We start from the raw sequence: 25866 nt of genomic DNA on the forward strand, positions 1-25866 counted from the left end.
CTAAAATATATTTCTATCCAGATGCAGACGTACACATCTGAAGTCAATGTATGTGCATAGAACTGTTGTATGTCAGGATAAGCAATGAGAGAAGAGTGTTGGTTGGGTATATAAACATGTGATTTCGTCTGTGTTTATATCCGTGATATATATATATATATATATATATATATATATATATATATATATATATATATATATATATATATATATATATATATATATATATATATATATATATATATATCACGGATATAAACACAGACGAAATCACATGTCGGATATAAACATATTCATAACATATAACAGCTATATATATATATATATATATATATATATATATATATATATATATATATATATATATATATATATATATATATATATATAATTTACCTTATTTCATACTTTATAGTTATACTTGTATACTTTATTTTATATTCTATTTCTATTTTCAAGTTTACATGTTGGACAGTCGACAATTTTATTAAAAATTTTATTTAATAAAATTTGAATTGGATTTTCATCGAACTGCTCATAAGCGATTATACTAAACAGCTAGAAATTGTGATTACATTTACATTCACATTTGCGGCATTTAGCAGACGCCCTTATCCAGAGCGACGTACAAAAATGCTTTAAGTCTCTAGTAATGAATAAATCTACACTGGTACGCAAGTTTACAAACTTAATATAAATATAACGCTTTAATTCTACAAAGCAAATTTAGAAAGTGCTAATTTAAGTGTTTCAGGAAGAGGTAGGTCTTCAATCGTCCCTTAAAGATAGCCAGGGACTCTGTACGGATATCTAGGGGAAACTTTGATTAGGCAAAGATACACAAGAGCGCTGGGACACCTGACTTTTCCAGCCATATGTGGTTCCTCCCTAAACTGTTACCACAAACTTGGAGACACAGTTGTATAGGACGTCTTTGGATGCAGTATAATAAAACTTTCCCATCACTTGAACTAGGAAACACAAACCTGTTCCAGCATGACAATATAGTGCACATGGGTTGAAGTGGAAGATCTGGAGTGACCTGCTATAGAGCTTTGACCTCAAAACTATAACACCTTGGGGATTACCAACTTTACAACACTAACAACCGATCACAGCATAACACAACACACCTCTATTTTTTGTTGTACTGTCTTTTGCTCTGTTGCTTGGTTAAGTTGTTATGTTGTGCGACTGGGTTGTGTGGGCATGTTGTGCTGTGCTGTGCTGTGCTGGTATGGCACATTGTGTTGTGAAGCTATGCTGTGTTGTGTTGTGTTGCAATTATTGAGATGTGTTGGAGTACTGGATTGTTGTGTTGTTATATTGTGTTATGTTGTGTTGGTATGTTGTACTGGGTTGTAATGCTGTGTTTGGATTACAGTATGTTACCAGTTTATTATTTTGTGTTATGTTGTATTGTTTTATGCTGTGTTTCTTGAATGTGTTGTGTTGTATTGTTTTATGCTGTGTTTCTTAGTTGCGTTATGTTGTTAGTTTGTATCATATGTTATATTGTCTTATACCGTTATTTTGGTTGTAATTAGTTGTATTGTCTTATGCTGTGTTTCCTTGTTTTTTTAGTGTTGTCCTTTGCTCGGTTTCTTGGTTGTGTAGTGTTATTATGGTATATTCTCTTTTACTGTGTTTTTGGTTGTGTTGTGCTGTTATGCTGTATTGCCTTCTGAGGTGTACAACACTATAAAACAACCGATCACAGCATAACACAACAACATAATGCAACATAAACTGCTGTAATATAACACAATATTTGAATGCAATGTAACGAAACAATATGAGAGCAACACACCATAACAACAATCTAATAATGAACTAAAAACACAATACAATACAGGAAAACACACTGATTTGACATGTGTGGACATTTTTCCAGTTCCAAAATCACAGCCTTAGCACCTACCTGTTGTTCCTACCTTCTTCTTCTTCTTCTTCTTCTTCTTCTTCTTCATCTACCTCTTCTCTAATTAAATCCCATTTACTTTTGATGCACAAAAACAGAACAAATTCTCATAAATAGTTTGACCCTTTGACCCAAACCGTGTTGCATCTCTCCACGTGCTCCATATGTGCCAAGAAGATATAAACTGTGAATGGTCATCCAAAGGGACACCATCAAATGGACAAGAGGACACGACCACTTGTGTATAATTTATAACCTCTGCTGTATTTGGTACAGCATCAGATTGATGTGGGACACACTCTTGTCCAAACATGACCCAAAAAAGATTATCTCTGATGCTCCACTTTGTGTAAATGATAAGAGATCATGCGAGGAATGTGGGTTTTTTGCTATCGCTAAAATTCATTATGCCTTTTGTTAACAGTATAATTTGCATTGCTGAATTCATGCTGGTCTTCCCCAGGGCTCCTAACTCATTTCTAATGGATAAAAATTCTTTTTTTCTGAATGATTACTTCATGGTCTTAATTCACCATGATATTATTTCACCACAGTGAAGATACATGAGACTGAAGCGCCAAAAAGCCTTAGTATGTTATTACTTTAGGCCACTTTTTGAAAGAATGGATCTCCTGTTGTGTGAGTCTTGGATAGAGACGTGATAGTGGTTTTTTTTGGGATGTAGATCCACATATCCAGGGAGAATCACTGTTTTTTCAGCTTCCCTTCCTCTCTGACTCGGAGGAGTGGTGCTGAGAGCAAACAGTAAAACTAAACTCTAATGCAGAGATGGACGTCAGGTTAGGTTTGAGCACTCTATCTAACTGAACATGAATAGCACGGAGCATATGTTCTCTCTTTCCAAGATCGCATCTTCTGTTTTGAGTTAAACTCCCCGCCCAAAGAGGCTTTCTCTCTTTAGGTGAAATTCATTGTAAGTAGGGTACATAATACATCTATTATAGCTGGCTGTATTCGGTCTGTTTATAAAACCCCACCCCACCCCCGCACCCCCCACATGGCACAAAGCATAGGATGCTCCTTGATAAATGCATACTTATACAATGAGTGACTTCTCATCTTCTGCTGCCATGACTCTCTATTTCAGCAGTCAGCATGGATACCACAAGACTCAATCCTCTAATGGCTTCACCACAACTTTATATAATAATGATATGCTGGTGGGGAATCTGGGCTCTGTTCTCAGTTAGGTTAAGAAACTCTGGTCAATAAAACATTTCTAGTCTCCATGGTCTAAAAAACCGACATGATCTATTTTTAACCTCAATTACACCAAGTCAGATTTTTGCTTATGCTGAGTATGCTTTCCCAGTGTTTCAAACCAAATACAAAAAGCCGGGTAGTGAGCAGAGACGGAGTGGCTATGGAATGTGTCTGAAGCTGTAGTTTCTACTGGTGGTGAAGTTTTTTTTTGTTAAGCCTGGTTTGCCTCATGTTTAGGTGGCTGGCAGGACAGGGGGTGTGAGGACACCAGTGGAGGTGATGGGTTAGAGACCCAGCAGGAGGTAGGACCAAGGGGGAAAGGTCATACATAAGGACACTGACAAAAACCAGCATTGCTGAACTCTGGGTTCGTTGTATTAGGTCTATAAATCACCAGAGATTAGTGTAATCCTAAATTTGTGCTCAGGTCTCTCACCTTTGGTTAAATTATCAGTGTAAGGCATTGAATTGGTGGTTAGAAAAGATGGTCATTATAAGGATTTTTTTAATACTATTATAAGAGTGAAACAGCTCATTTGCTCTTAAACATTGAATCAATAATATGTAACAGAGAGAATGGTTTCCATTTCCAGATTTCCATTCTTAGCTAAATGTAGGCAGGTCATGTCTCAAAATTTGTTGATTTTATTCCAACTTACACATATTAGTATGTTATTCGTTTTAATCAGAATATGTGGATCAATCAAACAGCTTTCTGGAAAGACACAGGGTTTAAGAAGACTCTAGTGACACTGATTGATTAGTTTGAAAGGACAATGATTGACAACTTTCCCCAGGGTCCTAGATTGCTGACACACACAGGAAGCTTGGACTAATAGTGATGAATAGTCCGACAGATTGTTTTCTGTGAAACAATTAATAATAGTCAAGTTGTACTTTAGTTCTAATTACTGGGTCATTATCATTAGGATGCTTGTATATTTCTTTTACTTGGATTTTTACCACAGAGGTGTTGAATACTCAATATTGATTGGTCAAAAGGTGATGGGTAAAATTCCATGACTTGTGTTTTTATAGTAATAACTCACTCATGGGGATGTGTATGTATTTGTATAAATCTTTATAACCTTAGATTATTAATTACACCTTCTGGAAAACATTTATGGAAGGAGTCTCCAGTGTCAGGGATTTAGAATAGTCAGTAAATCTTCTTCAGGGTGGAAAAGTTGGCAATTTCTTCGTATCGTGAAAGCTGCATTTTTTTGTCTTTTTATAAATGCTTTAAGGTAAGAGATCCAACTGTCTTTTTGATGTTCTGTGACATGAAATTATTTATAATAATAATAATAATAATAATAATAATAATAACGTAAGTTTATATAGTACCTTTAAAAGTAGCTTCTCAAGTCACTTTACATATGAAAACATAATCATATAGATGTAATTCATAAAAAGTTATTAAATGATATTCTGTTTTTTGACCAAAAAATTAGTTTTTAAAATAAAAATAAAAATAAATAAATTCTAGTTGGATTTTTTGTCTCTTGCTATACATTTGAATTGTTTCTTCATTCTATTAACCCAAAATGCTTGGTAAAAAAACCCATAAATGAATATATATATATATATACACAAACATACGTTGAAATTGTGAGGGCATGATACAGTATAGGATTTTAAGATATATATGAAATGTAAAAAAAAATCTTAGAATTTTAACACTTTTCTTGTTTTCATTTCTTGTTGCCTCTGTAACACATGAATGTCCCACCTGGGAATAATAACTTGTTATCTCTTGTATAAAAGGCAATACTTAAACAACAGTAAATCATTTTTAGACTACAGATGATGGGAAATATTCTCATATTGAAACTATTTCAATAAAACTGTCTATCTTGTCCTTTCTCTTAAGCTCCTTGTTGTATTGGCAATAATGGATTACTGAGCATCTAAAAGAAAACAAAGTCTGGCTTTAATCTACAGCTAATCAGATTGCTGTGAGGCCGGGTTTTCATCTTTTTGACAGGTGAAGGTTTCTATTAGTGTATAAAGAGCAGGTTATTTATCTCTATCAAGATGTGCTCAGTGTTAATGTAGTCTGCTCTTCATTATTTATTTTAATAATGACTGGAGAATCATGTCGCCCCCCCCCTCCAGCTTGTTAGCATCAGTATAGTGTTTTGGAGTCTATTTGGAAATCATCTTGTGTAGTAAATTAAAATCATACTAAATATTGTATCATATTTCATAAAATAGTTAGTAATCAGCTTTAATCCAAACTCTTTGTTCAGTAAAATCATTTTCCAAATATGAACGAATGTCTCCCATGAAACCTGCTAAACGTTTTCTCCGTGCGGAGTATTGTTACATGCCCTCCCACCGACGTGTCACTTATCATCCAGTTTGTGCCTCAATTACAATTGTTTTTTAGCTGACATTCTGTCTGTACATTGTGTCTTGTGAGTAGAGGAAGCTGACTGTGGTGCAGACTTGTGATGTACAGACGGTGGAATTCCTAGCACGTCTTTAAACAGTTCCTCATGTGCTACAGATGCTTTGTGTGGTCTTTCCTCTGGTTTTCATCCCACACTCTTTGCATCTAGGGAGATAGTGAGTCTAAAAAGAAATGATGAATGACAGACCTGTTTGTGTTCTCAATACATTGAGCCTGTTTTCTGGTAAGTTCCCTGTGTACCTGTGCTTGATTCTCCAATCCTAAAACAGGGAAAGACGTGCCAACTCTGTTTGACGGAATGAGACGTCCTTTGCCGTTTTGCATTATTCTCAGTGATCACTTATCGTCTAGCAAAAATATACAGTCAGACAGTGCGGCTTGTGAGAATGGGATCTGCGTGGAATGAGTAGCATCTGTTGATGCTTTAGATCTACATTTTGGAGAGCCTGGCTGCAGGCCGAGTGGTCTCAAATCTGACCTGCATGTAAACTCTCCCTGGATTAAAGCGAGATAAAAAAAAAGATAGCTAAGCCCATTTCAGATGACTTGTTTAGTTCTGGTAATTTGGTTGTGTTGCAGTTAACAATGTGGGATTTACATGGAATGTATACATCTCGCAAGTTGCACTAACACAGCTGTAGATTGGTTTTAAGTTCTTTAGGGTTGATTTAGAGGTGTTTTTCAGCTTTCACTATTCAAAATTCTTTACTGAAAGCTTTATTGTAAAACAAGAACGGTATAATGTGAACAGTAACAGTTTACTCACTAATATTACTAGTAGTCACTACAACTGTTACTTTTATCTTCAAAGAGCAGTAACATGAACACACATTTTTTATTAATTTATCCTTAGTAAGTGCCTGGTCTGGGGTTATATCTGGAGTGGTTTACTCCACTTTTATTTATCCAGAAAAAAACTAAATGAAAAAAAATATAACATTTTATAAAACTGGTTATTGCCAAGGCAGCAGCAGAAAAATAGTGGGAAATAAAAATTCGCCCGAAAAAAACTTAATATGCATAGTGATACAGTCAAGTATCACAAAAGCAACTTCCAATATGGCTATACTCAGTTATTTATAAGTGCCATAAATTTGGAGTTTCATGTTGTAGGCATTAAATTGTAGGGCATTAACTTCAAAGCTTTTTTCTCAAGCTTAGTCTTAACATGAGGAATAACAAGTTAAAAAATACCATGTATGTGTAACATCCGGTTTTTACAGAAATTATGGATGTCAAATAAATTGATAACATACCACTGATATAGATTTATAATGAAATGCTATCTATGTGACTGCTACCCAGAGGTGGCAGTTCAGCCTTAGCATAAAGAACCATACCCAGCTGCACACAGTGGTCTCCAATTGAAGAGATCTCCATCCAGAAGAAGCGGGTGTCGGGATAAAACGAAAGATCCGAAAAGAGGAAAAGGACAGGAACGCCCGTCGATGGTACCTCAAGAGCATGTTTAACCCAGGGAGAGAGAGGAAGAGAAAGAGAGAAAGAGAGAAGGAGAGAAGAGGGGTAACAAGAAGAGAGAAATAACCAATAATAATGTATGTATGTATGTATGCTAATATAACGTATGAAAAGTTCATTGGTGGAATCAATGTTGTTGAACACGTAAAAATCAAATTAGGTCTTGTTCTTACTTATTTTATAGTCATGATATATTGTAGTTCACTCATCAAAAAAAAAAAAAAAAAAAACGTACTAAATATACAAAGCGGTATCAAAAGTTTAGAGACTAATGGCGCTAACTGGTGCTATTCTGACCACGTGTGTTACCACGTCTGCGATTTCATCATGGACAAGCAAGTTAGAACAAAGAGCAAACGTGAAATTCTGCGTGACATACGGCGATGCTGCGACAAGTCGCTCTAGGTGTTTTGAGTGGCACGTGCGCTTCAAGAGCAGAAGAACATCACTGGAAGACGACGAAAGATCAGAAAGGCCTTCAATGTGCTCAAAACCAGAAAATGTCCAAACCATTAGGTAACTTGTGCGTGATGATCATCAGACCACAATTCACATGATCTCAATTCCGCATTTACCCACCCACCCTCGCCAGATTTGGCTCCTGCGGATTTCGCCCTCTTCCCGAAGATTAAGATGCAGCTCAATGGTCGCTGTTTTGACACCATTGTGAAGATCCAGCGCAAATAGCAGAAGATGCTTGACACAGTTCGAAAATTAGACTTCCAGGGCACATTCCAGAAGTGGCAGTACCGCTGGGAACGCTGTATTGCTGTACAAGGCAACTATTTTAAAGGTAATAGCATGTAAAAATAGATATATAAAGTACTTTATTGTAAAGAGAGCCAGTCTTAAAACCTTTTGATGCCACCTCATAATATTTTGCTCTACAGCACATTTTAAATAAAAATCTGTTCGTTATTAGTCTTGTAGTGTAGTGTGTAGCATCCACCGTACAAGTCACTATGTATAAGCTATTACTATAAAACCAGTAACAAATTAGAATGAGCGCATTAATATTGATCTACGTTCACTTGTACATTTAGAACTACAATAAGAGCAGTACTGTTATACAGAAATCAGATTCAAGAATTCAACTGTGCTGCGATAATAAAATGGCATTTTTATATTATGCACACTGGTGTAACGCAACAATCAACAGAAACATTATTCAAAGGGAGATTGTCGGACCATCAGACAGAGGTATGGTATAACTCATGTCGAGAAGAATTCGTCAAGCTTTGCCAGACAATCTGGAAGAAATCTAAAGAAATGTCCGAAAGCATGGGAGTGAATATTTTATCTCTATTATAGTATATATCTTAGCATACTTAAAATACACTGTTTGTATTTTTACAAAAATAGCTAGGTTTTTTTTAATAATGAAGGACAGTTACACCAAATACAACTGGAAATTAAGTTCTGTTTTGTTCTATATGGTATGTCATTTTCGCACTCAACTGTATATAGAATATTTCTTTCCACAAGTTCGAGTCCTTCTCACTTTTTGCCGAAGCACGTCAAAGTGTAGTTTTTCTTCATAATGGGGCCAACTTTAAGGCTACCCCCCCGAGCAGCTTGGCATGATCAACAGCAGATACGAGATATGAGTAATTATATATGTATTGGACTCAACATGTTCCCACTTATGGGGATATAGTGCCTGGGTTTGGGGGAAAAAAACACATTTCCTGACCATTTGCACTTTGTGAGCACCTCAGGGTTTTGTATATTTCAGCAGTTAGAAGCTCACATGAAAGAATAGTTAAGCACATGGTTAAGTATGGAATAAAACACGACACCCTAATGCTGTTATAGGAACGTTTTTGACAGGGTTGTGTGATGCACCTAAACGTTGATTCTTTATGAATAAAGGCGATTCCTGAAGTGTTACAAGGCTCTGGGACTGGAGACTCCTTCCAAAAAACATCCCCATGCTTTGGTATATCACTAAGGATTTTATTTGCTGAATAACAATAAATATTTTTGCTGTTGAAGAGTCTAAATATTTGAAATATCAAAATACGTATAAAGCAGCAGAAGCTTATGGTGCTTCTCAGAAAACCATTTTTCAAGCTAGTTCATCCTGTCAGAAGTTAAAATCCAAGCTTTTCACACCCTTCCCTTTGAGCTTGTGTCCTACCTAAACCACGTTGTTAAAGTTCCATTAGCATGCATGTCTGGTTCCTGTTAACTCCAAGGAAACCTGTATCTTATGTCACTCAGAAAGCTGAAACACAGGGTTATAGGGCTTCCTTCCTGCTGTGCTTCTTTGAAAGCTGTGATAATGATACTAGGCAACGGTGCTCACTGATTCTTCAGCTAATTCGCCGTTGAGAGGAGACATGCGCTCAGTGAAGATCCCTGAGATGTCAATGTGTCATAGCAAGACACAAGGAAATACTGAATACTTTCCACTATGTATTTGGAAAGAGTTTATATAGTAAAAGTAAGAACGGAGTTTTCCTGACATCGACAGTGCTTGTCATTTCTACATCTAACAAATTTGATTTCAGAACAGTGAATGAGGTTTCAGGATTGGGAGGTGGTAGCTTGGTGGTTAAGATGTTCAACTTTTGTTTAAACGGTTGCGAGTTAAAATATTGTCCAAATCAAATGCTGGGACCTTGAGCAAGGCCCTTAACTTCTCAGTATTTGTATAAAAAGATAAAGATAATTGTAAGTCACTTTTGATAAGAGCGTCTGCCAAATGCCATAAATGAAATGTTCATGTTAGCCTGTTTATTTCATCAGTCTTGAGATATATATATATAGTGCTATAAAATAATAAGAAGTTCAAATAAAGACGTTTGTTGCTTTGTTCAGAAAAACATTAATATTGTAACAAAACTTGGCAATAATATAAAGATTCTGTTCTGTTTTCATTCCTCTGCTTTGTCCTCAAGTACTCAAGTTTCCTACCCAATTTTTCTCTTATCACAGTAAATACATCTTTGGATTACAAGAAAAAAGAACCCCAGTGTGGTAACAGTCTTAGGTGTAAAGTTCAGACCAACAAACCTAATTCTGATAAAATCTCGAACCTGTAAAGACACTAAGAATGTGATTCCGAATTCATGATCTGCATCTGTTAAAGTGGCAAATATTTTCACTCTTACATCTAACAATGTACCGATTCAAGATTTTCCTCTTTCACTCTTGCTCAGCCTATAAAGCAAAGCAAGGCTCTCTGCTAGTTTTATTTATTTACACAGTGCAGATTACATGCTGAACCCTCGGGAAGGTCTGAAATGTTTGTTTTTGCTGCAACAGATATGTATATTTCTGCCATGCCACCCCAGTTAACCGTGTACCAAAAAAGTAAAAAAGTTTGTAGCTGACAAAACGCCATATTTTCATGCAGAAACACATTTGTAGTCTTCTGTAAGACCAGCCCTTTTGAGAGTGGAGTGAAAAAAAAAAACAATAAAACATGGATCGGATTACGCATGTTCTCATAATAAGACCGAGTGTTTGTTATTAGGAGATTACTCAGCGACATGAAAGGGAAAAATCAAGCAAACACAAGTTAGCAACAGAGATTTGTGTGTGTATAGTGGCGCAAAGTAGTTTTTTATAAGGACCTGTTACTCTTGCTTATGGGGTGTGTCCATCTCGGCAAATTATAGTATTTTGGAAGACCGTATTTGTTCAGCTAAACGATGACAAGGCTTTGTAACCTGTGTGGGGAAAACAGAAGTTCTGTCCTGGTCTTTAACTTTTACATCCCGCCTGTTATTGTGCTCCCGTTCATTTTAATTATCTTGTCGTGGATGTTTATTTGAGCAGGGACATGCAGGGTTTTTTTGCCAGGTGCTTTTTAAAGCCCAATCCCCAATCTGGAACCAGTGAGGGATGCGGACAGTCACATGTTTACCAAAGGGACATGTAATTTCACAAATTGATGATACTGATGATATTGTTTACTAAGATAAGCACACGGCTAAAGCTTTACATTTACATTACATGTATGCAATTGTTAGACGCCTTTATCCAGAGTGACTTAAAACTGAGCAGTTGTAAGAGTAAGTGCCTTGCTTCGAAAGCCCAGTGGTGGCAACTTAACAGGACAATTATGTGGAGGACTGTCTGCTTTTTCTGGAGAATTTAGTACAGGTAGTCCTTGATGCGTTCCGATGACCCCATTGCAACTTGAAAATATCATAAGTCGAGAGACATGGCCTAGCCTACCCAGGAGTCTTAAAGAATGGAAATCTATGGTGTAGTATACTGTATTAATGTGTTAATAATTTAACGGAATATATGACATATTTTGCAAAACAGATCTATTTTTAGTACCGTAATGTATAAACAATTCAATTTATATGTACTGTATGTGGCAGAGGGCACGTGGACGAGCGTTGGTCCGCAAGTGGAAGGCGGAGCCAAAATGTGCTCTGTTTCAGTGACAACTAAACTCTGTTGAACGCTGGCAAGAGTAAGGCATCCCAAAAGGTGGGAGATGCATACACCGTGGCATCATCTCAATGTATCATACCGCATATAGACTGCTATGTTTTGCCTTTCAATATTTTTACAATTTTGCCATATCGATATCGTCATCGTAAGATTAAAAAATCGTAAGTCAAACCATCATAACTCGGGAACTACCTGTATTTGTTAACTTAATTTAATTCAAATAGCCCCTTTCGGAAAACATGGTAAACAGAAAAGCATCTTCTTGGCAAACCTTGAGATGCATGGGCCACAACTTCAAGGCTTTTCTCTTAATGTTCCACTAGTGTCAGCCAATAACAGGAATCTGAGGCTCCAGTGGGAACATGTTTACCAAAACCTGACAGTTGAAGTTTAGAAAAATGTCTCCTGGTGACACCAGGAGTATAAGCACATGTCCCCAATAAAGTAGTCAGTCAGTATAACCCTTGGAAAAATGAATTTTGTTGGAGATTTGTGAAGTTGTGAGCAAACGGTGTACACAACCTTTTAACCTCAAACATAAACATGATAAACTGTCTTGTAAACTGTCCGAGACAGTGTTAATTAAAAGTCTCCTACTCAGCAAGTTCAGGCCTAATCCCCTTTTATGCCAAGATAAAAAAAAAAATATCTCGGATAAATTATATGCTTCTATATTAAGACCTCTACGACTCACAAAACCTGGATTTCTTTGCGGGCCGGGGAGCCTCTCATCAGTGCCTCTTTCATTGTTTTAACTTCTCTTTCTTTTCCATACTCTCAGAACAGCTTGTTATGGTGTGGCTGTTAATCTGTTGTTTACACCGTGTTCTCTCCACATCTGGAGCCATTTGCAGCTGCCAAGATGGTCACCCCCAAGCTAAACAGCACACGTGCATGCCCAACTATGGTCTATTTTACAGTCAGCAAATTAGGACAAGGCCCAAAGCCTCTGCGCACGTTCCTTTCCCCTTCTTGTATCACTAGCGAGAGCTCATATGAGGCAGCATAGAGACTGGGAGCTTGCAGAAAAAGTGAACTTTGCAGACGTCTTCAGCTGGTGGCCAACGTAACGAGCGGAGGGAATGTTTTTACAACTGGACTAAATTTACGTTGTGCTGGAGGATTTCTTATATAACGAGTTGCTTCCATGGAACTCGAGAGCCAAGTCAGTAAACAGGGGGGCAATGCTGATCTTTATTATATTCTTTTTTTCCTGTATCCCTTTGCATTCAGATTTTTTTCCTTCTGTGTAGAAAAAAAAAGATGCAGGAAAACCACACTCCTGTCAGCATAGAACAGAATCTAAGGTACTTTGGGAAACTTGACTAGACCAAGCAATGGTGACCCTGAGCTCTCAGTAGCCCCAAAACTCCTGTTCTTGGCTACCAGGAGTAAATTCTGATATGGTCTGGCCAAAGTTTTATAGTTATGTGCATTCTGGGATGCTTTTCAGTTCACCATAGTTGTCGTTTTGAATCAGTCTGGCCAGTCTTCTCTGATATCTCTCATCAACAAGTCTGATGCATTTGAAAATCCAAATTTTCTAAAATGCTCAAACAAACCCATTGGGCACCAACAACAATCAAAGTCAGAAACTGAATTTCGGTAGGTCCACAAAAATATTAATACAAAGATATCAGGTTAGTGACTAAAGTAAAAGCATATCTGATATCACTCTTAGTGTTACTATATTACTGCAGACTTAAATTTTTCTTTTATGGCTCCTTGAAGAATAACAGATACCTCTTAAGCAGAACCATTTCCTGATCTTCAGCAGTAGATTCCTTGCTCAGCAGGCAGTATAATACATTATTCCCCTATCATTTCCAATTCTGATCTCTGCCAGCTATAACTCTGGATGGATTCTCCAAAAACCTGTCAGTCTGGTATAAGTATATTAATAGATGATTTCGCCATTTTTTCCTCTGGAAGCATTTAATTCTCCGGGTGGAAATCATGGGTTGGAGGAGTAAGAACATTTTTAATGAATTAGTACATCTATTCTGGACTACTTATGTTATAGCAATTAAGATGGGCTTCTCTTGTATTGATGTGTCTACATGTGTTGTATTAATTAAAAATCCACTGAATCCACGTTCTTCACAGAGAACCTCCTGTACATTAGGCTGCATCTTTTCTTTTTCAAAGTATTTCATGTTCTTTTATTTTATGGTGTATTTTGGCTGCTTTGAGTTAAAATCTAAGGAACTGAAGTGCTACCCTCTGGGCAGGCATAAACTAAAACCTTCATACGGATTGGGACATACGTTTCTGATTTGTTCCTGGAAGTTTTTTTAACTCGAATGTGACCTTTTTATGCAATCTGTTATGACAAGGAAAAATTAGATTTTAGAAAACACCGCTCATGATTTAGACTTAAATTTGTGAAACGTGGTTATATATTAGTTTTGAAGCGATCGATTGTATTCGTTTTGAAGCGATCGATGGATGTAAGCAAGTCATATGTGGATATATACGTACTAGAGATGGAATGATTCACTGATTTGCATTGGTGCATCTGCATAAAAGTTAACAATGTGATGCATCGATTTAAAAAAAGTGTGGATCAGATACAATACTAAATACAAAAACTGATTTATTTATATATAATTATTCATAGATGTGTAATATTATTTCTAAACGACCAATAATTTGTGACCAATATTTGATATGTAGATTGATTTCTCATCCCCAAACCGTTTCTCGAGCGCGTTTTCTCAGGACCACTGCTGCTACGTAAATATGACGACACTACGGAGTGTCCTGAGAGTCACGTAGAATACAGATTAACATGGCAGAGGTAGATCTGCATCTTCCAGAAGACAGAACAGGAAAAGAACGTCTGGTTTTATCTCATCTATTTTATTATTATTTTGCACTATAAAGGTTTGCATATGAAAGGGACATGCGTTAGAAATCAGAAGGCACTTAAGTAAATTGATGATTTGCTGTCTGTCTGAACCAAAGAAATAAAAGTGAACTATCAGTACCTTATTGAACTGCATAGCATCATATTTTTTTCCCCTGAATCATATTGCATTGAATCGCATTGTGTTGAATCGAATCGCACTGTAGCTGCTTTATATGTATCTTTAATGCATTGTATCGTTAGCTACGCATCGAGATGCGAATCACATCGGCCTCAGTTATGGAGATGCTCATCTCTAATTCGTACACATTCATGAATGTTTGATTGCAAGCTATGAATTCGACCACAGTGTTTTTAAGTTAACTCAAAGCATGCGTGCCAATAATTGAATGAATAAACAGAGCAGGAAACGAAAACGATGCTGTCATATGCTTTTATTATGATGATATTAACTTTCTCTCTGGCCTTCTTTCTTTTCTTGCTTCATACCCTATGTGGATCTGTTCAGCCTCAACTCATTTCAGTTCTTAAAAGCTCCGTAGTGTTTACTTACGTCCAGCGCAAGGCTCTTGTTCTTTCATTCACTCAGTGTTAGCATTCAGTAATGCTGGTGCCTTTTGCACTTCATGTGTGATTCATATTGGATTGTTCATACATATCAGAAGAACACTTATGTTAAAAGTTGCTCATGAGCTTTTTTTTTTGTTCTTTTTTGGCCTGCCAGAATTTCTTTTGAAGCTAAGTTCCAGAGTGTCAAACTGAATTCTTGTCTTTCAGCAGCATTAAGGAGTCATTTATTGCAATGTAATAAATCCTACGATGTCAGATAAAACGCAAAGGTTAATACATATTGTTGTAATAAAGATATAATTTTGCTATACGAATTTTTAGCAATTGGCACCACGCTCAAGCTGGCTTGTGCTATATTGCTTTTGATTTACCATTAAAAAAAGTCACGGCAGATGAATAAAGCACCACTAGTTTTCCCTGTATTTCAGTTTGAAGAAGACTAAAGAAGGATTTAATAATATTAGCAGCTTGGCAGGCAGGAACTTCTTCGTGTTGTACTGAATTACAGCTTCTCGTGCAAAAACATTAAATAATACACATACAGATGCTACGTGTTTACTCGAAATTTATGTTGGTTAAACTGAGAGTGTAAGATGTTTGGGGTTATGCTCCTGTGGGGTGTAAATACACGGAAAGAACAGTCCAAACGTGGTGCCGACACAAGGCTAGCACAGAGGAGGAGAAAAACAGTGCATTTAATCATTTTCTAATTATCGTCAATATTAACTAGAAATGACGCATACGTAGTTCGGGGCCTGTTTAAAGTTTTGAGGTCGCATGCATGGATAGATTTTACAGTGTTCCACTTTCTCCATGACAAGAAAAAATGTCCTGCCAGAGCCTCTGTCAATGTGAGATTGGGAGGAAAGAGACTGGGCTTCGAGACGCTGTCAGTTAATATCAGAGAGTTCAAGATTAATATTCCATTTGCATTGGGGTTTTTTGGGGTGAAAGAAGTGATATTGTGATTTTTGGAGCTATAACTTATGCAAGTGCACAAGCTATTTATGCAAAATACATATTGGCAGATCTGGTAAAATAGTTAAACATCAGGTATGTAGCAGGTATTTTTTCTTGTTGAATTCAATAAATTTTTTTGCATAGCACTTAAGTAGCTCTACACAGATAAAGCGGTAGTAAAAGAATGTATCAGTTTGTCCTTAAAATTGTAAGTTCGACCCTAATGAGCAACCCATTGGCAACTGTGGCAGGGAAAAACTCCCTGAGATGGTACAAACCTTGAGAGGAACCAGACTCATCCTCATCACAGAATGTCCATTCATTACAGTTAAGCATTGTTAAGGTGCGCAGTGATACGTGATTAACTGCAACCTGTGGTACATTGTACCTGTGAGCATTTGTAGTAGACTGTTGATATCAATTACAGTCCAAAGCCATCTTCTTGAGTTGCTCAGTAACTTCATGGATATTTAGGCTGTTAATGGGGAAGCATCCTAAGCTGGAATTTTTAATTGAAGAGAACTTCATTAAGAGGTAGGGCATCTGGATGAATCGGGCAGATCCGAAGATAGAAAAGGGACAGGAACACTGATTACTGGGAAGAGGGGAGAGAGTGAGAGAGAAATAAGGAATATTAAGTATCCTTATATAAAAGTTAAAGATTTTGTTCAGTCTGATTAGGGTGCAGTTAGGGACTCTGGCATGACTAGCTATTGCAGTTGTTGTTCTATGCTATTTAAATTCATGGCTCAGCAAAAGTGAGTCTATGAACAGAACAAACTAATTTCAAGAATCCCTACTGGGAGGGTGAAAGTTTTTTTTTCTAAATTACTCACGTCTTTTTTTCTAAGAAAGATTAGAATTGTAATGAACAGAAGCCTAACATTCCGATCTGTACATAATGTGCTATATTCAGTCCAAATGGTTAATATGCAATACATACACTTGACTTGACTTGAAATAATCCACATCCGCACAAGATTTGGAATTGGTTGTAAGGGGTAAATTATTCTTGCATGATTTTTGATGCAACGGTTGGATATTGTATACAAGCTAAATAGGATAACAGAGAGAAGGATTTATTCTCATGCAGGTGATTTGATAGGAGACCATGGCATTGATTAAATTATGAGTATAAGCCAGTTTGTTTCTTTTTTTACCCAGTGGCGATTTTTAAGGTTGAGATTGAACTTAAGTGCAGCACTATAGGGAGTGCATACCGCTAAAAAAACAGACCAGTCAGATTCTGGAAAAAACGATTTTCGAAAATGATTTACAAACTACTATTTCTTATGATATTTACAAGTGTTCACATAAGGATATTAACGTATCGTTTATGAGTAACGATGCCAAATGTATGAAAACACTTCCTGCGTTAGCCATTTGATCTAATACAGAATACTTGTCATGTTCTGCAGCTGCTGAATATGTAACATTGATCTGAATCTGGAGTGAATTTTTTAGCCCATTTATTGCTTTTTCCTCCTTCTTTTCACACCTTTCTCTACCATAAAGCTTTGTCTCTGGTGTAACCAATTAAGCATCCTAACATGAAACACGTGTGCAATTAGTCCCTGCTGAATTCATCATGAAACCAAAACCACTCATTAATTTAGTCTCTGACATCACTCTTAATATAACTCTAATGCAAAAGCCAAATCTCGTCCAGGCACCTGATAAAACCTTCCAGAGGAAGTGTTACGGTATTGATTAAGGTTACATATTTCCCAGTGTTATGTGTTAACTTAGTGTTATAGCATTAATTAAAGCTTTTTGAACGCCTACTGTAAATATTTTGTCTTTTCATTTGGTGTGGTTATTAGGAGGAAACCAATGCCAGATTTCTTATAGAACACAGAAAACAGGCCGTGCAGAATGTGATAATAAAACCAATATTTCCACCATATAACCAATATTTTCTGGGGTATTAGGAAATTAACGCATTAGGACTAGGAATTTCAAGTCACAGTTTTATGATAATAAGAAATGCTTTCCAATTGGGTTTTCAGGTACACATTTTTAAAAAATCCTGCATTTTATTTCTGAAGATCATCCGGTAAATCTGGAGTTTATGAACTAATGACCTTTAGTCCAGAGTTGTTGTTTACTTATTTCAGCTCAGATCAATCTCACATGTTAAACAGCAGAAAATCCCTAAATACCTCTGGCATATTCCTAGAATCGCTCCGACCATATTAAATTCATTTTATTTTAGAAACAATACAATACAATACAATGGCTTCTGCATAATGTCTATAAGGCATGGTTATTAAACGCAGTTGTTTATCTAGATGGAAATAAGCCTCAGTTCATTACTTACTAACAGCCTTTGGTCCATTTGGCATAAGATTTCCCATTGCATAAAGTGAAAACTTAAGGAAAAGGATAGGAGACTTCATTTGTAATGCAGGACTGTGCTTAAAGCACAAGAGTAATCTCTGAGCATACTTTTGTAAGGAATGTAGGCATAGGTCACACACATTATAGCATCCTGTTCCTCTTATATATGACCATGCCTGTTGATCTTTAACTCTTAAATGCTCATTGTAGACTCACATTTACTGGATGGAAGCTTTCTGACTGATTTATCTATTTGTACTCTCTTTACCATGAACACTTTTATCATTTTGGGTGCCAAAAAAAGTCCTGTGTAAGAAGTACTGTATCTACCAGTGGCAGTCTGTCAGGGCCACCGCTAGTAATATATTTGTGTGGATTAAATAAAAATGTTTTTCATTCCATTGATTCGGTCACAGATACAGTTACATGGCAATTTAAAAGATGGACATTGCAACAAAAAAAAAAGCTGGACATCATGAGAAAGGTCAGCCCAAAAAGTTCAAAACATTTGTTAAGCTTTTACATGACCCATTTATACTGTAGTATGTGCACAAAAACACACAATTTGCCTTCATTTCAAATCCCCAGGAAAAACCGTAATGCACTAAAACCCTGGATTATTATTGAGGTTAATATCAATGCTTTGGCTAGAGATGCAGGTGGTGCAGAATGTACCCTTTATCATCCAGATTGATTTCATTAGCCAAAAAGTTTTCGTGATTTCAACTGCATTTCTGTCCTGCATGTCTCAGGGTGAAAAGTTATAGAGGCTAAGGTTAAGGTTAGGTGCAACGTAAATGTTCATATGTTATGAATGACCTCTATAAACCTAAGCTACATTTAGCCCTGCTCTTGCTTGTTTCAATCTATAAATCATCCTACTGAAATCAGTTTTCAGTCAGAACCAATTGTAAAGCATATCTCGCTGTTACAGTTGCATCTGCAACTCATTTCTGTTTGATTTTGTGCGGCTGGCAGCCCTCAGTCTTCTGTCCCGCTGTCGTTCGTTTCATCCGGTCCATGGTCAGCAGGACGAGTGACTAGAGATGGCTGTGTTTGTTTGTCCAAGCTCATGTGATGTCATTCTTGGCTCCCCCTGGTGCTGCAGATGCGGAGACAATGTGAACGGGTTTAGATACACTTCCTTGTCAGAAGGAACCTTCTTTCACTCGTTATCTACAGCCAGGACACTCCTCGGGACGTTTCCCTCCGTGTAATCAGCCTCATGTGGGCCTCAAGTGGGAAAAAAGGAAGTGCCATTTTTCTCACGCTTAGATGAGTGTCAATGGGGCGGGTAATGCCAACAGACACTAGACTAGTGACTGGAAAAGTTTTTTTCATTTCACAGTCTCAGCTGAAGCGTAGAATTAGTTTATTTTGATCTCCTAACATGTATAAGCATATAACCAATTAGAGGCTCTGGTTTTTTTTGCCTCACTTTTTAAACTACCACAGGAATAATAGGTCAGTGAGTCCTTTTGGAGCACAGCTGCATTTATTATAATATCAAGGAGCTTAAGCACAGTTGAAGTCTCGAATCTGATTGGTCAGACAGTGTGCATAATTTTTTGTATAATCGGAGCAGCACAGCTTGCACAGTAGTTTACGTCTGTGACATGATTTACACATCACAGCGAATGATTTACTGATCCACAGCATTGATGTGGTGGTGTTTTTTTGTTCAAAGACATTTATGGACCATGGTGCATGTATATGATGTAATTTTGACTGTGTGGTTATAAGAAAAGCTCAGAACATGGTCGATGATTTTTGCTTACTATGAGCGTCTGGAGTGTGTTATTCTAAATAGAAGTGGTGCAAAGTATTTTAATAAATGTACTTTGTTACTGTATTTTAGTAATTTATACTCTCTAGTCAACTACATGATTCAATTTATGTACTTTTTACTGTAATATAGTTTTATTGACAATGACTGTAATGTATTACATTTTGCTTGGCTTATAAATGGCTTATTTATTCTGCAGGAGAGGCGATATTTACTTCAATTTTATTTGTCCATTGAATACTAATGGTTCTTCTACTTTGTAAAATGATACTGTAATTTAGATTTTTTTATTTAAAGATCTTTGCAAGATTGCTTTACTACTTTGTCGTATTTTGACTGACTTGTATGATATGGTTTCATTCTGACATGTAGAAGAGGCTACTATAAGAATAGCGCTGATTTTTAAATTGTAATGGAAGGTTTTGCAGTAGGGTATCTATATTTTTACTCAAGTATGATTTTCAGGTACTCTTTACACTTCTGCTTGATATCCATACTATCTGAATGTGAAAGAATGGAGTCCATAGTTAGCACACATCTCCTAGTCCGATTTATTGATTCAAATTGCAATGTGGTTCCTATTCTCAGTCTAGATTCACTTAAACCATGCAAATCATATTCTTTATTACTTTTCCATTTTGCAGGACCCCCAGGTAGACGTGGAAAAAAAGGAAATCCTGGTGAGTATTTATTTAACTTATCTTAATTAGAGTGAATGTATTTAAGTCATGAGTTTCCTCTTCAGTGGCTTATGATCTCATAAAACCTTGTTTACAACTCTTATATAAATGTTTTACGTTCTCTTTTTTGTCATAACTTCTTGTCATGTTATTTTGTAGACATGGAAACATTGTGTACATTTGCGGAAAGGGTTTTTGTTTTACAGTGTAGTCATGGTAACATTTATAGCATGTTTAGCAAATGAGGTCATTTAACCTAAAAAAAACCCTTCAGAACTTTAATGTTTAATGTTTCGGAGTCAATGTTGCAAAATCTGTTGCAATCAATGACTGAATTAATAAACCGAATGTAGATTGATGAAAAGATGAACGGAGGACGGATAGATGAAAGGATGGATGGGTGTTTGCATACATTATGAATGTTTGGATGGATGAATGAGTGGGTAGATTGATGGGTGGATGTATGGATAAAGATAAGAGATTTTTAATAATTGATTAAGTGGATGGATGGATGGATGGATGGATGGATGGATGGATGGATGGATGGATGGATGGATGGAGGGATAGATGGCTGGGTAAACAGATAAGTCATATTGATGAATGAATGAGTGGATGGATGGATGGATGGATGGATGGATGGATGGATGGATGGATGGATGGATGGATTGATGGATTGATGGATGGATGGATGAATAAATGAGTAGATTAACAGCTATACATATGCATGTAAGAAACACAACTCAAGAAACATAACAGGACTAATCATGAGCAGCTAGCATCGATAATCGTGATGAAGGGAAATGTGCAAAATTATTCCAGAGCAGGATTGAGGGAGTGAAGGAGAAATGAAAAGAACATATTAAATAATAAAGAATGAAGAATGTGTTAGGTTGTAAATTTGTTTTAATAAAACCACAAAGGTTTTTTACATAGTTTTAAAATAATACATTACTAAGATAGGTTTCACAATTCCCTCCTGCACGTGTGTTTCGGTATTTTATGACTTCATTTTTTCAGCATGCATCAGATCAAAGTAGAATTTTTATAACTCCATGTTAGACGGTAGCACTTTCCTGGAGGGGTTCCACATTTTTTTACCTGACTGTTTATTAATTTATGGATTAAAGGGGGTTCTGTTCAATTTCATAGTCTAAATCAGTTGCAACTTCTAACAGTGTTGCTGAAACACTCAAATTCATGCACTTTTTTATGTATGGTACTGTAAAATGCAATAATTTTGCATACCAAAGGAGATAAGTGGATGAATAGATGGAAAGATGGATGAAATGATGCACTGGTAAATAGATGCATGGAGATTTAGATGGATAGGTGGATGGGTGGATTTATGGATTTATGGATGGATGGATGGATGGATGGATGGATGGATGGATGGATGGATGGATGGATGGATGGATGGATAGAATTCAGATTAAAGGACAGACAAAGGGATGAATAAGTAAATATTTGATGAATGGATGGTTAAATAAAGGAATAAGTGGGTGGATAGATGAATAGATTGTGGAATGATGTATAAAACAATAATTGGACTGCTGGATAAAGGATGGGATTAATAGCTTTATAGATTGATGGATGGATGGGTGGATGGATGTATGGATGGATGGATGGATGGATGGATGGATGGATGGATGGATGGATGGATGGATGGATGGATGGATGGATTTTGAATGGATGTGGTTCAGATTAAAAGGGTTAAAAAGGGTATGAATAAGTATCTAGGAATAAGTGGGTGGATAAAGGGAAGAATTGTGGAAGGATGTACTGTTTAAAACAATAAAGAAGGAAATAAATAGTTTGAGTTGATGTGTGGATGGATGAATATATGGAAGGATTTTGATTATATAGATAGATTGTGGATTAAAAGATCAACGAATGGATAGTTTGATGGCTGGATGAATTGTGGATTGATGCATTAAGAACAGGAGGAATTGCTAAAATGAAATAGATGAAAGGGCAGAAGAATGAAATGTAGGCTGCATGAATTGACATATATATATATATATATATATATATATATATATATATATATATATATATATATATATATATATATATATATATATATATATATATATATAAACATGTGTTGTTGGAATAATGTTGAACATGGGCCGTAATGTGGCATACGATATGGCAGGTGAGATCATTGAGACTCAACACCTGCAATCATTAGAATAAACATGTGACATACATCACCAGTGACCACAGTCACAAATGTATGCACTGGTGGACAAGGGGAGAAGAACTGTGTCTTTGTTCTTAGTTTGATGACTTTGGCCCATGGTGACGACGGGAGGACTTACAGCCTCCAAAACACACAGCCAGCTCTCCATAAAAAGCTCCCCTTCAGTGGCCCAAGGTTCTGGGTGACCTGAACTGACACAGTGGGATCTTTCTTTCATTTCTCTATCTTCTAATCACTCCCTCCCTTTTTCTCACCATGGCAGAGATGGATCGGGTTTCCCACATAACTGTGTGACAGCGCACCCTTTATCAGTGCAGTCATTTGTAGGAGTTCATGTTTGTTTACGCTGTGCACTGATCCTGTCCAGAACAGCTCAAGACCTTTGCAGCTCTGCATATGAGTCGAACTCAATTTTCTCTCAGATTCTCCAGCTATCATCTCTCTGGAGTCACCGGAGCTTTGCCAATGTCTGCCTAATCCATTATGCTTAGTGTAATGGACAGGGGCGAAGGAAACTATGCAGTAGGAGTGGGAAGTAACAGCCCACATTACCAAAATCCTGTACGACACTATAATACTGTAAACCTTTTAACCCAGGCAAAGAGAGTTTAAGCTTCTGCACTGACTCATGTATATTTTACTGATTGTATTTACACAGGGGTTATGTTATAAGACGTGCCAAATTAATTACTGTTCAATTTAAACTGATTGAAACAGACTCGTATGCGAGCGTACAATATTTTTTGCACAAGACTGATCTTTTGCCCACCAGGATTGTTTCCACACTGCTGGGATGCTTCACATTTTCTTGGTAACTGTGTTCAATTCAACAGATGCCTGTGATTTAAAAAAATTTCCCCCTGAACATTACTCAAATCTGTTGATGTTTTCAGCTCCTTCAGGGTGAATTTTATATAATATCAGATTACTGGCTGGGTTGATCTAAGATTTTGGCCTGTATAGAAGAAAGGGCCATTGTACTTCTCACCAGTTCAAACGGCACTCCAGATGTCTGAGAACCACAGACACTATTGTAACTAGCATTGTTTCATTCCTGTTTTAACTGTCAGTCAGTTGGAAGCACAGTGAACGATAAATTCAAGACCCCATGCAATGGAATATACTGGCCCTTGAGGGCTCACTGGTGGTGAATATATTGTGCCGCTTTTACCTTACACTTTCACATAGTTTGTATGTCAGTGTTACCTTAGTTTAGGTGAATCTTGCTTCATGTGACTATTAATATTTCCCTGTGATGGAATATGTCTACTTGCCACCTCACAGGTCCAGGGTCCCAGGTTTATCCTTGAGCTTGGGTTACTGTCCATTGAAGTACATTTACCGCACACCTTTATCCCGAGCAACTTACAACTGGGCAGTTGAGGGTTAAGGGCCTTGCTCAAGGGCCCAGCAGTGGCAGCTTGATGGTGCTGGGATTTGAACTCCTCACCTTCTGAGACAAAGTTCAATGTCCTAACCATACAAGCATTTACATATTCCTGTGTATGTGTGGATTTTCTGGCACTGACTACTCTAAATTGTCCCTATTTGTGATTGAATTTGTGTGAATGTGTGTGTGTGTGTGGGTGTAAGAGTTTGTGTATTTGTACAAACAGCTTGACACACCTGAGAGTCTGAATACTAAAGAACAAATGCTAAGGAATAAAACAGTGAATTGTTTGTGTTTGTGTTTCAGGAACTCCAGTAAGTACTACATTATTTTTGGCCAATTAATGCAGAACATATGTGTGAATCCAGTCAGCCATGGTATGATCCAAATTCAATTTCCATCACAGTTCTAGCTAACACATAATGTTGGCATAAACAAGGTAAGATAAGAGGTGTAGAGTATGGACCTATCAAAATTATTTCAAATCAGCTGCATGTTTTGCATATTTTATTGCTGTTCACAGCTTCAAGAGTTTGAACTGCCAACAATGTTGAGTTACCACACACAGCATAGATCTTAAAGCCAAAAGAACGACACTGGTGTGTGTGAAAATAGTGCAAAAAATATACTCTAGACTTTCATATGAAGTACATACATGCTCCTTAAGATATATGTGATATAAAAGTAACTTCAAATGGTGCAACAGTGCTCCATAAACTCAGATTAGATGAGTTTAACAGGTACGCCTGACATATTTCAGGTAGAAAGGATACATACTTAAAGTTTATGATGTATACTTCAGGACCTTACTGACATTATTGAAATATAGATCATATTGTTGGTCTTTTATTTTTTAAAACCACTACTATAGCAGTTAAAAAAATAAATTCTTAGTATTTTTTTGCTTTAGTTCTCCAATTAAAGCTAATAATTAGCTGGAAGGAATTTTTTGGGATGTTACTTATACTTACGAGCAGATGGAAAAGATTAAAATTATGCATTCTATGTCTTATCTTTTTTATTTCCTTTAAATAAAGATTAGTTCAAGCATGTGCCGCTACAGTTTGTTTTCTTTTTAGAGATTGTGGTGGATTAAGGATTTATTACAAAATTAATTGTATTTTGTTTTCTCTAATCCTAACAGGGAACTCCAGGGAGAGATGGCTACCCGGTAAATATCTTTCTAATTCTCATCAGTGGATCACTGCTTTCCAGACTGGGATATGTTATTAATAGACCTATCCACCTTCAAATAATAGAGAGCGCCACCTACTGGAAATCGTGGTCATTTCGTCTAGCGTTATTTTATTTCAATATTTATTCTTTGGTGATTAGATAGGATTTTTGTGAAAAGGATGAATGATTACAAGAAAATATTTTAATTTGATAATTAACTGTTTCTTTTGCTTTTTATTTCTGTTTACCAATGAACCAGTACTTCTTTCGAGGGCTCTGTTCTCTTGTTTTTAAAAGTTCTGCTTTATTTTAACTGGCAAAACCTCAAGTCCCCAAACTCAGACAAAGTGGTTTGCATTTTCTGATTCTGATTGAGGATTAATCACGTGAGTTTAAAACAAACAAGGCATAACAATTTTTTAGAGCATACACACAA

At 36.6% G+C, this 25866-nt stretch overlaps 1 protein-coding gene across 1 annotated transcript in view; it reads left to right on the top strand.

The window, feature by feature from the left end:
• col23a1b (collagen type XXIII alpha 1 chain b) overlaps nt 1-25866 on the top strand; it is a 69781-nt gene that overhangs the window by 23720 nt on the left and 20195 nt on the right. Inside the window, exons 3-5 of the mRNA XM_083565390.1 lie at nt 20626-20661; nt 24810-24853; nt 25399-25425. Of these exons, the coding sequence (XP_083421516.1) occupies nt 20626-20661; nt 24810-24853; nt 25399-25425 (107 nt within the window). The remainder of the gene's footprint in view (nt 1-20625; nt 20662-24809; nt 24854-25398; nt 25426-25866) is intronic.

This window comes from Silurus aristotelis, assembly GCF_946808225.1.
Source record: "Silurus aristotelis genome assembly, chromosome: 16".
In the NCBI taxonomy this organism is placed as follows: Eukaryota; Metazoa; Chordata; class Actinopteri; order Siluriformes; family Siluridae; genus Silurus; species Silurus aristotelis.